Here is a 14,325-nt window from a genome sequence, read left to right as displayed (position 1 = left end):
TGTTTGTGCGAGAAGGTAAACACTACTTCTGCTACAGCTTTCCAAAACTAATCGTTATTAGTCTCTGTACAACTATATTGTGTAAATTATATCCCAACTTATCTAAAAAAATTAAGTAATAAAGAAATTTAATATTAATAAAGGATCCAGATCTTGGTAAAATATAAATGTGTTTACAATGGCTCAGAGGTGTCAAAAACTGACTCGGCCTGAACCGACCGAATCCGTAATCGATCATGACCCGAAATTTTAGTAAAACAGGTAACCCGAAAACCTACCTGTACCCAACCCAAAAAACCGATAACCGATTTTAACCCGATTTTGTATCACCCGAATCTGACACCCGATCGAAAGATGATCGATAACCGAACTGACCCGACCAACCAATGATCTGAACCCGATTCGGTACCCTGCCCGACAATGACCTTAACCCAATTTTTACCACATAACCTGTTAATGACTTGACATGTGGTGTGAATATTTACGCATGAATATTTTGAGATGACCAAGTCGGTTATTGACTCGATCTTAACCTGTGTTCGAGAGTGAAGCTGACCTAAATTTTAATCGACCCGAAAAATACCCGATCTGAACTTGACCGCAAGCTCGACATTAACTGCTACAAACCCGATTCAAACCCGACTATATAAGACCCAAACCCGACTTGTACCCGACCCAAACATGACTCGACCTAAACCCGACTTGTACCCGAAATGGATAAACCACACGACATGACCAGACTGAAAATCAACCCGACCGAACCCGACCGAACCCGACCGAACCCGACCTGCACCCGAGTGATAAAGTGATCTGACAAGACCTGACCTGATCATGACCCGAGATCCGAGATAATCCGACTCGGACCTGATCCAATGACCTGTTTTGACAGCTCTACAATGGCCCCGATGTACCCCATTCTCAAAAAAATAAAAAGACTATGAAATTAAGAGACCTGATGTTTTAGACACCAGGTCCCCTAGGAAGTACTAAACGGTTCCCCCACCGATTTGTTAGGCTAAATCTAAGAGATTGAAATATCTAGTCTTTAAATTCAAGGATAAGAAACCAACTTTATGTATGAAATCCATTTACAAATCGGTTGTTTGGAAGTTCTGATCTCTTTACCATATTTAAAATCCCCCATGCCTATTATCATATTACAATTTATTAAATCAGTGCGACTATATTTACACTAAATTTTTTTATTACGCGTATGTTTTAGCATAAATGTAGCTGTAACTATAAAAAAGTAGTTTATAATTTCATAAAAAACTAGTTTTTGGGCCCGGGCGATGCCGCGGGGTACTACATTAACAACATTCACATTTACTTATATATATATTTTTTACAATGATAACATGAAACATGTAATAGCTTAGTGGTAAAAGCTCTATTATTTAAACTCAAGGTCAGGGGTTCAAACCTTACGCTAACCATGTTTGACATTTTTTATAAGTTTGTACTGATCATGTTTGACATTTTTTTTAATGTATATGCAGATTACATGGAGCGAATGACCCATAAACAGAGCGCCACGTGTCACGTATGCTTTCTTATAGACGCCATTTAATATATAGTATAGATTAACTAGTATAGAACCCGTGCAATTGCACGGTTTTATAAGTTTGTACTGATATTTTAAATAAAATAATTAAAATGAGTGATGATAAAAGTTCCGATTGTGCAAATCATACGTAGTAATTACTTAACAAATTATAGTTTGTATGGCTCTTTGCAACACACATCGTTCGTTAATCTTACACATTTTACTATGATTAAATCGTATTTACTCTAATTTTTGTTTCGTTCATACATCATGTATATGTTTTATTTTTATTTCCCGTGCAATTGTCACGTGTCATAAACAGAGCGCCACGTATCACGTATGCCATTTATAGAAGCGGTGCAAGTAATAAGGGACGGCCCGAAAAAGAAAGCGGTGCGAGTATTAAGGGACGGAGGGAGTATATAGTATAGATTAATTGTTAATTAAATTATTACCAGTACTATCGTTATATCTAGCTCAATTATTACTAGTACATCATTGTTAGGGGAATGAGTATAAATATAAGATTAAAAAAATAGTGGAATGAATTTTCAGCTCAACTTTTAACGGGAAAATGTTTCTCCGTATTGTCGAATTTTTTTTTTTTTATCGAGTCTAATTTCGTACCCCATTTCTAAATTTTTAGACCCGTCACTGACAATGAATGTAGTGGATGCAATTAATGTTGTACAGCGAGCAGTAGCGGTACTCTATCACAACTTTTACACAAATTCTTATTTATAATAGGTGTACAATAAATATTGTACACCGGAGTAAAAGTTGACTCAAAATGCTTAAAAGTTACATTTATATATGTAAAAGTTATCTATTTTTTAATGATAATTTTTTTCATTTGAATAAAATTATTTCTTTCAAAATCACTAATAATGTATAAATTAATCATTTAACCCTTTAAAATGTTTATGTATCAAATTTTTAATTTTATAATATAAAAGTTACAGAAAAATAGGTTAAAGTTACAAAAAACTGCATAAAAGTAATCTTGGTGTACAATAAATTTATTGTACACCTTGTGCGCGCAAGACCTTTTGCAACTTTTAAGTTTGATTTGATTGTCTTGAATACGGAGTAATTACTACTCCGTATGAATCATGATCCTGAGTTCCTGACATAGTTATCTCTAGGTTTCTTCTCTATCACAAGTTTTGTTTTGTTGTCTTCTACATTTAATTATAGTGGGTCAGAATAAGGGGATTTTTAAATGACGTCCGTGTTTTCCTAAAAACGCCCGCGTTTAGTGTAGAAAAATATAATTTTGCCCTTTTGATATTTAACCCCTCCAACAATAATAATAATAATAATAATAATAATAATAATAATAATAATAATAATAATAAATAAATAAATAAATAAATAAATAACAATAGTACGAATCGGTAACGAAAATGAAAAAATAACAAGAATACTAATAAGAATAAAAATATCTCGCCACTCATAATCAGTATTTAGTAAGTGGAAGCAAAATTGATAAACAAAATAATCATCATCATCATCTAGTTCAAAATTGATAAACAAATTAAGTAGCAGCATCATCATCATCAATTTCAAAAGATTAAGCAGCATCTTCATCACCATAAATCTTACGGAGTAAACAAATTAAACAGCATTGTTGATTGCCTCTGATGTTGATGATGCATACCTTAACATTTTTTAAAAAAACGAATATTATTGCCGCTCAAACTTAGCAGTTGGTAACCGTGGTGTGCCGCCAGCAAATGGCGGAAACGACCATGGCTCAGTCGCAGATCTGGCGCGGCTGAGCCGTGGTCGTTACCACCATTTGCTGGCGGCACACCATGGCTACCAGCCACTAATTTCAAGCGGCAATAGGCGCAACAAACACCCACGCTAATCCGAATATCGCTCCTGAATGTTGCTGCTTCTCAATATCCCTGCTACGTTCCTCACTTGAATTAACCAAAGCAGCCCTCGGCCACGGAAACAACCCTCGCCGATCACTGTCGGATCGCCGGCCTGGACCCCCCTAATCACCCATTGAGCACGACCCTAATCGCCCCCAATTCCCCAATTCCCCTAATCGACCCCTTAATCTTATTATTATTATTATTATTATTATTATTTCTTCATTATTATTTTTATTGTTATTGTTATATTATTACTGTTATGAATTATTATTATTATTATTATTATTATTATTATTATTTCTACTATTTAGAATTTTATAAGGGTACAACCGTCATTTCAAGTAAAATACGCGGGCGTTTTTAGCGAACGAAGACGTCGAATAGCGACACACCAGAATAATACATACTCCATACTTCGTATTACACTCGTGACTCATTTGTAAGCAAAACAACAAATGGATGAGAATAACGTTTTATTAGAATGGTTACAAACTTGAAAACTTGCAATACAACAAGAACAATAAAATAGATGCAAATTAATTACATACTCCTTAGTCCTTAGCAATTAACTTTAAGAAACGTAGTTGATGAATTCCTGGTCCAATAAGAGAGCACTCATGTACTGAGGCATAAGCCCTACTTGCAAATCCACACTACCCGGGCCATGACGACCGGGCATAGCGGTTAGTTTGCCGTCAGCTCTGTTGGTATATCCGGTCCGAACAGCCACTGGCTTACCAAGCCCGAATTCAGCTCCATAAAAGCCGAACCAAGGTGAACCACCTATTACCACCCGATTGGGTCCAAACGATATAAAGCCAGGAGACTCCATTATTGGAGTCTTACCATGAGGCAACACCAAAGCTTGACGTGCAGCTTTATCATCCACCTTCTCTACCTCCTCATGGATCAGCATTGCTGCCCAACCTAACCCGTTTTTGAGCAACTCACCCACCTTGGCGGTGACAGCGGCTCCCACAAAGCTGTTCGCAAAGAAGTCCGGAGACAATGGCGGGTCTAAACGAGACCTAATGTTAACAGCGATTGCAAAAGTAGTCTCTTCATCTAAGGACAAATTTCTAGCACGAGTAATAGATATCCAAAGAAACCCACACAAGGCTTTAAAAGAAGATATTAGTGGACTAGTGTTATTGGCCTCGGTATTCGCCTTTGACTTGAGCTTTGCCATTGAAGCAACTGAGAATGGGAAAATCCCATCTCTTAGTAACTGACTTTCATCGAATTGGCTTATAAAGTCATTAGCCTCCATTAATGGTAATTTAATGGTTGGATAACCGGCAGATAACGACGGAGGTGACTTAAACACAGGTAACCTTGGTAGAGTGGTGACATCGTCTACTCCTGCAACAAATATATGAGACAACATATTAAGGAAAAGAGATAAAGATGTACCATCACCTACACAATGGTTAATACAGCATCCGATAAACAACCCATCTGCCAACTCCGTCATCTGAACCGACAACAAAGCCCTCGTGTGGCCATCGTAATTGACTTGTCTTTCACCGAGATCAAAGAATGATTCCACCACCAAAGGGACATCATAATCATCATTGTATGGGTTAACAATGTCTGATACACTCATGTCTAATGCGGAAGCATGGATGAGTCTAGCTCCGGGACCGGAATGGCAATCCACGAATATAGAGCAACTACCTTCTTCGTCGTTTTTACTCACTAGACGGCCACCCAAGGGGTAGAAATGGACAAGGGCATGAGAAAGAGAGACTTTAAGTTTGTTAAAGAATTTTGATTTCGATGTTGAGGTAAGGAATAGGATACCATATTGTGTGTTACCTAACCACAGCAATTTTAATGCTAAAGGACTTAGGTAATGGTATTTTTCCGACTCCGATTCCGGTCGGACGAAGCATTCTGATATGAGCTTCACTGGTACTGGTGACATTATTTTTTATAAATACTATCTATTCTCTCAAAATTCCGGAATTTATGTTGTGGTGCCTAAAATAAAAGAGGGAGGATACATCGCAGTTCACCAGCGATATATCTGCCCCATACCCACAAAAAAAAGAGAAAAGAAAATAAATTATAATGATGGCCCACCCCTTAAATAAATGGTAAAAATGTTGCGAACTTGCTATATAATATCAAAGGTTAGATAAATACTGTCATTATTGTGTATATACTGTCATTGTTGTATTAAAGTTTGTCATAATCATTCAAAAATTGAAGAAAACGAAATGAAACAAAAATAGTAAAGGGACCACTTAAATGACTGGATAAATGTGTTACATATACTCTCTGTCATAATCATCCAAAAAGAAGAAAATGAAATGAAACAAAAATAGTAAAGGGACCACTTAAATGACTGGATAAACGTGTTACATATACTCTGTCATTGTTTGTATAAATGTTGTCATTGTTGTATTGAATACTGTCATTTATTTCCGATACTTAGTACTTTGTTTGACTTTTCAACTAATTAAGTAAAAAGATGATTTTGCCCCTGGATATGAGCAAAAAAGCCGCTGGTAAACTGCGATGTAGCCAACCTCTAAAATGTACTACTTGTTACACCATTATATAACATAAAATAATCAAGGAACGGTTATAATTTTCACATTAATCCACTACTCTTATATATTTATAATAAATAATGTTTCTGCCACGCCACCTAATTGTTAAGTGAACAAATAATTTGCCACCCAAAAACATTAGATTTTATTCTATTGGACTTATTTTGACCGGACTTATATTATCTCAACTTAAAAAATACTAATAAATTAAAAATCAATATAAAAGATAAAATTTATGTTAGAACCCGAGGCATTGTCCGGGCCCTAAACTAGTATATTATTTAAACGGGGTGTAGCCGTGTAGAATAAAGGGTGATCATTTTTTTTACTTTTTTTTGGTTATGAATATGGTTATATCATGGTTAATTATTTTTTTTTTTGACGGGTAAGGTAAAATTTCATTAAAATAAAGCCATACGGTATCTACAATCAAATTTTTCCCTAAACAAGAACAAGAACAAATCTAAAATACAATAACAAATTCTTTTTTCCAAATAACTAAATGAGCAAATACTGAAGAATGGCTCCGGAATCATGGTATATGTGTAGCCATGAAATAACTTTGATGTCAAAGCATCTTTCCGTTGTATGGAGGACCTCGTTGTAAACTTATAGTCATCTTGAAAATTGAATTTGCTTCATAGGCCGGATTGATTTTGATCTTCAAAGTGCATACATCATAGAAACAACACAATTTCCACCATGAAATACATAAACAACACCCCTCGACTCGACTCGATACCCACCCAAAAGCAGAAAACCTTTCGAAAAGAAAGGAGAAAAAACCCTGTCTTTCAAGGGAGAATCGGTCCTGTCTGGAGGAGGACGCATTATTAGACCTACAAAACAAAAACTAAAGAAAAGAACACAAGAAAACAAAGCAATTGGGGCTTTCCACCGGTTAAACCTATAGAAGCCCCTCAAAAATTACCAATGGAGGCTAGAGTTTGGAGGAGAGAGAGGAGAGCCGTATATGGTTAATTAGTTCAGTGCAAAAAAAAGACTCAATTCATAAAATATATAATTAAGTTACGTGGAAGAGTAAGAAAGTATTAGGGATAAATGGGTAAACTTTGTTTTTAGAGCATGCCTTTAAGTAATTGAAAAGTCTTCCGTAAATTAAAGTTTTGTTTATGTTCTTTACATTGTGCTTTGTATTATTTTTTGATATTTTATATACTACCTTACCTATCTTATTTTTTTTGGCAAGCAAGAGAGGCAATATATTAATCACAAGAAAACAGTTTTACAAACTAAGGAACTTTCTGGGAGCCAAAATAGCAACCAAGAGAGACCAAGCAACTAAGGGCTAGAGAAAACTAGCCTAACTGACCCCAACTACAACAATTACAAAGAATTCAGCCAATCCTTATCTCTAGTACAGACTTTTGCACTCAACAGTTGCTGCACTCTGTGCTTGACTTCAAACTTTATCTGATTGATGACAGCACTAATTGTGGGCACTTTAAGAGCCCAAACAGCCTCATTCCTAGCTTTCCACACATTGTAGACAAGGCTAGCAATGGCAGTAAAGCACACAGTTTTCTTGAATTTCCCTTTGGTATATCTCTGGACCCAATTTAGAAGTGGATAGACAGAGTTTCTGCTGGAGTGGTAACCCAACCAAGTCATAACTATCTCCCTGCATGCTGAACTGAAATGACAGTCAAAGAAGAGATGAGGGACAGTTTCAGGAGAGGAGCCACAAACTGCGCACAGGTTATCATCACCAATGCCAAACTGATGGAGTCTAGACTTTGTCTTTAACCTGTCTAGAATAATGAGCCATAGAATGATTCTATGCTTAGGAATTGTATACCTGTTCCATACAAAAGGTTGCCATGGAACCTTACCCCCTGTTCCCTGAGAGTGTACGTGATACATTTCTCTAATGGAGAACTTAGGAGCATTGAGCCACTGAACTGAATGTAGCAGCTCAAAACAAAACTGCTTTGCTTGACAGACAAACTTGACTACCCAACTAGCAGCTGCAGGGGCAGTGAAGAGTGTCCAGTTTTTATCTTTCACATAGAATGAATGGACCCATTTGACCCAAAGGTTATCATGCTTTTGTGCCACAGCCCATGCTTGTTTGGCAACAGCTATTTGATTCCACAAGAGAAGGTTCCTAAAACCCAGACCTCCTTGAGATTTAGGAAGGCACACATTCCCCCAAGCAACAGCACCTGGTCTGCTATCATCATGGGTGCCAAACCAGAAAAAGGATCTGCAAATAGCATTAATCCTTTTGAGAACTGAGGTAGGAAAGATGAAAAGTTGGGACCAATACACACTAATGCTCATGAGAACATAATGAATCAATTGAGCTCTGCCAGCAAAGGAGAGATGTCTAGAGCTCCATGTTTTGATTCTGAGAGTTAACTTATCAACCAAAATGTCACAGTCACAAGCTTTCAATTTTCTAGAGCTCACAAGAACTCCTAGATATTTGAAAGGAAGTGAGCCAAGGGAGAAACCAGTCAACTGAGTGAAGCTATAGATCTCAGCATCAGTAAGGCCACATCAGTACATAGATGATTTAGAGGGATTAACAGAAAGGCCAGTGGTGTCAGAGAAAGTTTTCAGGACATCCATAATGAGTTGAACAGACTTATGGTCTCCTTTACAAAAGATGAGGAGATCATCAGCAAAACAAGGATGGTTGAGGCTCATCCTTTTGCATCTGGAGTGGAACATGAAATCAGGGTGTTCACCAACTGCAACCATTGCCATGGAGAAGTACTCCATGCATAGGGTGAACAAAAGGGGGAAAGGGGGTCACCCTGTCTCAGCCCCCTTTTTGGGTGAATCAGCTTAGAGGGGACACCATTTAACAAGAGAGAGTACTGAGTGGTGGAAATTAAAGACAAGTCATGATTAACTTAATGAAGTGATCAGGGAACCCCAAGTCAGTCATGACTTCAGCAATAAACCCCCATTCAACAGTATCATAAGCCTTCCTAAGATCCAGTTTCATGAAGCAATTTGGCTGTTTCTGGCTACTTCTATACATTTTGATGATATCTTGACACACCATCACATTATGCAATATGGATCTTCCAGAAACAAAGGCACCCTGGGTGTTGGAGATCACATCAGGAAGCACAGAACCTAGTTTTTCACACAACAACTTGGAAATGCATTTATAAATTACACTACAGCATGCAATGGGTCTGAAATCACCAACTGAGGCAGGAACATTCACTTTTGGACCAAAGTGATAGAAGTGACATTTACCTCATTTAGGATCTTAGCTGTTTTGAAAAAGTCCATGATGGCTGCATACAGAGCATGTTTGAGCACATCCCAGGAAGCTTTGAAAAACTGGCTACTAAAGCCATCTAAACCAGGTGCTTTATTATTTAGAATGGAGTGCAGAACTCTTTTGACATCTTCCAAAGTGAAGTTACAGCCTAGCTTCATTTTTTTCTCCTCACTGAGTCTTGGACCTCTATCCATGATGTTGGGGTCAACATGAGCTCTTTTAGTCATGTTAGAACAAAACAGATTACCATAGAAGTCGGTGAAGGCTGTTTGAACCTCATTAGGGGAATAGACCCAAGTACCATCAATTTGCTGGATAGAATGAATCTGATTATGTTTCCTTCTCTGTTTAATGCTTTGGTGAAAAGCTTTGGTATTCTCATCTCCATGTTCCAGCCAGTGTAGCTTAGCAGTTTGATGCAGGAAAGAAAGATATTTTTTGTGAGCAAGCTTGAAAGAGGCAGCTATCTCTTTATCTTCTGAAGCAAGGAGGGGGTCAGAAGGGTTAGCATGCATTTTCTCTTGAATTTCTGCCAGTTCTTTTTAAAGTTTTAGTTGATCAGCTTCCACTGAACTGAATCCACCTTTGTTCAGTTGCTTCAGATCCTGTTTGATCCATTTTAATTTAGTGACTATTCTGAACATGTGGCACCCATACACATAGTTTCTCCAGTTTCTTTCAACTATTGGTAGGAAATCTGGTGAAAGAACCCACATATTGTAGAACCTGAAGGGTTTCTTCTATTGTTGGGACAGAAAAGTAGTCAAGATCATTGGGCAATGGTCAAAGGTTCCCTCAGGAAGGAAAGTAGCTTCAGCACCATCAAACAAGTCCCCCCAAGCTTCATTGGCTAGAACTCTGTCAATCCTAGAGAAAACTCTATCAACCCCTTCTTGCTTATTGGTCCAAGTAAAGTGTCTACCCATGGTTTTAACTTCAGTGAGCTTGCATCTTGCCATACATTGTCTCATGGGCATAATGTCAGCAGTTCTGACAGCTGCTCCCACTCTGTCCTCCATATTCATAATGGCATTGAAGTCACCCATTATAATCCAAGCAGTGTTGCTGGTGAGAGCTGCAAGAGAGGACCAAAGCTCCTCTCTCTCCAAAGGAGTGTTCATACCATAAACAAAAGAAGCAAAAAACTGGTCTCCAAAGGTTCTAGGTGTGATCATACAATGAATGAGTTGACTGCCCATGTGAATAATGTTCACTGTGAAAGCATCAGGATCCCAAGCTAAGATAATCCTTCCATTATTATGGAAACTCGGGTTTGTGGTAAAACACCAATTAGGACACAAGTTAAGGTATATACTACCCATTTTGGAAGCCTTTTCCCTTGTTTCAAGGAGACTGAACAGCTTAATGTTGTGAGATTGAATCATGTATCTCACTTCTTTCTGTTTCTCATGCCTGTTCAGACCCCTTACATTCCAACACATGATCTTATCTATTGGGTGAAAGGGATGTCACCCCCCTGCCCAATGAACCCACATGCCTCACATCTGCAATGTGACCATTCTCACTTCCATCCTCCTCATCCTCACAATCAAGGGCCATAAAAGAGTTACCAGTAACAACTGGCTTCAATTGTTGCCCCTTGCTCTTGCTGAATCTAGCAGCTTGCTCAAAACCTTCTGAATCAACTTGTCTTGCCACTGGACCACTTCTCTCGGTGTTAACAGGGTGGACTTGCCCAATGACTACTTCTGTATCCTTGGTGGTTGGGTTACTTTGCACAGTTTTCTTAACCCACACCTTCCTTCCCCCAGTACTGTTTTTCTTGTTGCATTTGGAGTGATCATGACCCATCCCCTTGCACACTGTACACATAATAGGTAGCCAGTCATAGTAGACTTGTTGGTCAACTTTGGTGCCCTTCTCATTCAAGAAATGAATCATGGAGGGGAACTGTTGGTCAATGCAGACTTCTACCAGAATCTTAGCAAACATAAGTTTGTCTCTATTCTTAGTGGCCTGATCCACCTTGATCACCCTCCCAATCTGTCCTGCAATCTTGTTCAAACTTTTCTCTCCCTAGTGTTTAACCTCTAGACCAGGCAGTTGGATCCAAATAGGCAAGGTTTTAACTGGTGTTTTGTTCATGTCCATATCAGGAGTCCAAGGTTTGATTATCAGAGGTTTACCATCAAAGAATTGAAATCCCCTATTGATAACTTTTTGGCAATTCTCCATAGTAGTGAAACGCACCAAGTAAATGCCTCTCCCTACCATTGATACCTTGTCCGCCCCCAGTTTTCCCCAAATTCTCCTCACATAACCTTCCATGACATTCTGTGGAGGATTTGCACCCAACACATAGCATACAACAGCTGATTCCCAATATTCCACTTCTTCTTTAATGTCATCAAATTCGATTTGAATAATATTGGGTTGTTCAGTATTATAGTCCAGATTATCTTCAAGAATTGTGTTATGATGATCATCATTAACAGTAATTTCATCATTTAGATTCCTAATCACATTCCCGCCAATTCTAGAATTTGATTGGAAATGGGTTCGAATATCCTTACCATTGCTAAGGCCATTTAACCAAGCATTCATGTCGTTTCTGACTTGAGATTGTTGTTGTAGATGGTGAAGCGCTGACTTTGGGGTCAAAATTTCATTGAAATCCGCACATTGATCATCTGGGTATGAATCCGAAAGTTCAGAGGTGCAATCATTTATCACCATTGTAGCATCTGCTTTGTGTCCAGATGCCGTAGCTTTCTTCTTACTATGTTGTGAAGCCTTTTTCGAGTTCCCACCATTGTTGGAGCGCTTAGATTGCTTCCGTGTTTGTGCCATGGCGTCGAAAGAGAGAGAGCCCTCTTCGAACCCGAGCAGCAACCTTTTTTTAATCACAAAAAAAAACTCATGTCTCCTATCTATCTTAATTTTTACCAACAATATTTTTAAATTTTCACCCACATTCTCCTTACTTTTTTTTTTTCTTATACCCACCTACATTCTTACACATTATCTTATACATAATTTATTATATTTTCACACATTCTCCTTTTTTTTGTCTTAATGTTTGTGTAAATAATATCTGGAGTATCGCTTTAAAATGGAGGTAGTACTCTGTATAAAACTCCATATAAGTTTCTATTCTTCTTCTCTCGATGGGCGCTAGATACTAGGGATTACAATGAGTCGGTTTCAGATCGGATGGAGTTTTGATCCGAATATATAGTATTTTTATTAAAATTTTGGTGAAAAATATATTAAACGGATGGATGGATGATAAACGGATGGAGTGAGGGTCATCCATATCCGACTTTATCTGTCACCCACTTCATCCGTCACCCACATCTCATCCGTTTAATTTAGATATCCATCCACTTATTAATTGCCGGTGAATCGGATAAATAGATATCTATTTAATATTTTCATCCCTGCCGACTACTGCAACGTGAATATCGTTGAATATCGTTTTATCAATTATTTAATGTTGTTTTTGAGAGGTTGTCAATTATTTGATCAACAACGATTAAGTTGGCAAATGGGTGTGGTAGATATCAAAGGCGTACATATTTAGGTAGGAGTGTAGGGCCATGGAGGCATGAACCCATGGTAATTAAAATGGTAGATCTAGAGTCGTCAAATCGGGTACGGGGGTTGAGTTCGGGTCTTATCATCTTGGGTCTTGGATCATTATCAGGTTGGATAGTGTCCGGTCACTTTGTCAACCAAGTTTGGATCGGGTTCGATAGGGTTGGTTTTTGATCGAGTCATGTCGATATTTTTTTTTAATTTCAGGTACAGGTTGGGTCTGGGTCGAGTCATGTTCAAGTCGGGTTCAATTTCAGGTTTTATCTAGTCGGGTTTAAGACGATTTTGTAGCAGATAATTTCGAGTTCAGGTCAAGTTTGAATCAAATAATGACCAGGTCGATCAAAATTCAGGCCATGTCCATTCTTGGGCACATGACAAGATATGGTCGATAACTACCGGGTCTGGTCAAGGTTCAAACATTTGATCACATTTTCATATATTTTAAAAATTAATGATTATTTATTTCGATTTTGAGTTTTATTCAAATCAAGTCATCGCGTGTTATTGTCAAGTCAATACATATATAAAGTTAATATGGATTTTGAGTCAATAACTAATTTGGTCATCTCAAAATATTCAAGCATAAAATATACTGCACATGTCGGATCATTAACAGGTTATGTTGGGTAATAACCGGGTTAAGGTTATTGTTAGTCAGGTATCGAATTGGGTTCGGCTTATTGTCCGGTCGAATCAGATAATGATATTTAATTGGTTAATTACTTGTAATTTTCATTGATTAGTTGTCAAGGTTTTAGTATTTGTTAATTTTGGTAATTTTTTTAAAATTGAGTTCCTTCTACTTCCTCGAAGCGGAGATGCATCGTTTCTCTTTTGGACACTATTCATTAACTAATTTTGACAATTATTCTTTCACATTATGTAAAAACATTCATAGTCAAATGAGATCTTGTTAAATTCGTATAAATATGAGGATTCCAATATCATTTTTTTTATAATTTTTACTTACACGCAATTAGAGATATTAATATTCAAAGAAACATGTTGGGATACGTGAAAAAAGAAATGATGCATCTATTGCGAAACGGGGGTAGTATATCATACCTTGTAATATATTTTTTGTTTTTTCGATTTAAACAGGAGGGTAAACAAGAAACTACTGTTTTGTTGTCGTCTCAGGCGTTTTTTTTATATAATAACTAGCTTTTGAGTTCGTTTAATGAACGGACAATTATATAGTGGTTGTTAAGCTGTCTTTTAAAATCCTAATTTTATCAAGGGCTTGCGTTTTAGTAGGAATAGATGATTCATATAGAGGGGAAAGTTGAAAAAAAAATTAGATGGTGAATTAATTTGAGTGTTACAGAGGGAGATGGAGTGACCGAGTGGAAGCGGTTGAATGAATATATGAATTAAATTGTGAATTGATGTTTAATGAGGAAGATGAAGTGAAATAGGTGTTGAAACTGTAAAATATTTCGTATTACAAACAACAAAAAGAAAAATTGGAAAGAAAAACAAATTTATGGATGAAAGATATATGAGGGT

General features: G+C 37.3%; 2 protein-coding genes across 2 annotated transcripts; both read right to left on the bottom strand.

Annotated features, from left to right (window-relative positions):
• Positions 1-3,888: 3,888 nt before the first annotated feature.
• Positions 3,889-5,430, bottom strand: LOC110776003 (uncharacterized acetyltransferase At3g50280-like). Its single transcript, XM_021980587.2, has one exon. The coding sequence runs from the start codon at positions 5,357-5,359 to the stop codon at positions 4,004-4,006; it is 1,356 nt and encodes a 451-aa protein (XP_021836279.1). The 5' UTR covers positions 5,360-5,430; the 3' UTR covers positions 3,889-4,003.
• Positions 5,431-9,995: 4,565 nt separating this feature from the next.
• On the bottom strand, positions 9,996-11,208 carry LOC130471470 (uncharacterized). The gene is made up of 2 exons (XM_056841614.1): positions 10,754-11,208; positions 9,996-10,668 (listed from the first exon to the last, which is right to left on the bottom strand). The coding sequence occupies exons 1-2, from the start codon at positions 11,206-11,208 to the stop codon at positions 9,996-9,998; spliced, it is 1,128 nt and encodes a 375-aa protein (XP_056697592.1).
• Positions 11,209-14,325: the final 3,117 nt, after the last annotated feature.

This window comes from Spinacia oleracea, chromosome 4, assembly GCF_020520425.1.
Source record: "Spinacia oleracea cultivar Varoflay chromosome 4, BTI_SOV_V1, whole genome shotgun sequence".
NCBI lineage: Eukaryota > Viridiplantae > Streptophyta > Magnoliopsida > Caryophyllales > Amaranthaceae > Spinacia > Spinacia oleracea.
Note: the sequence above shows the minus strand (reverse complement) of the source record. Positions and strands in the feature narration are given on the sequence as shown.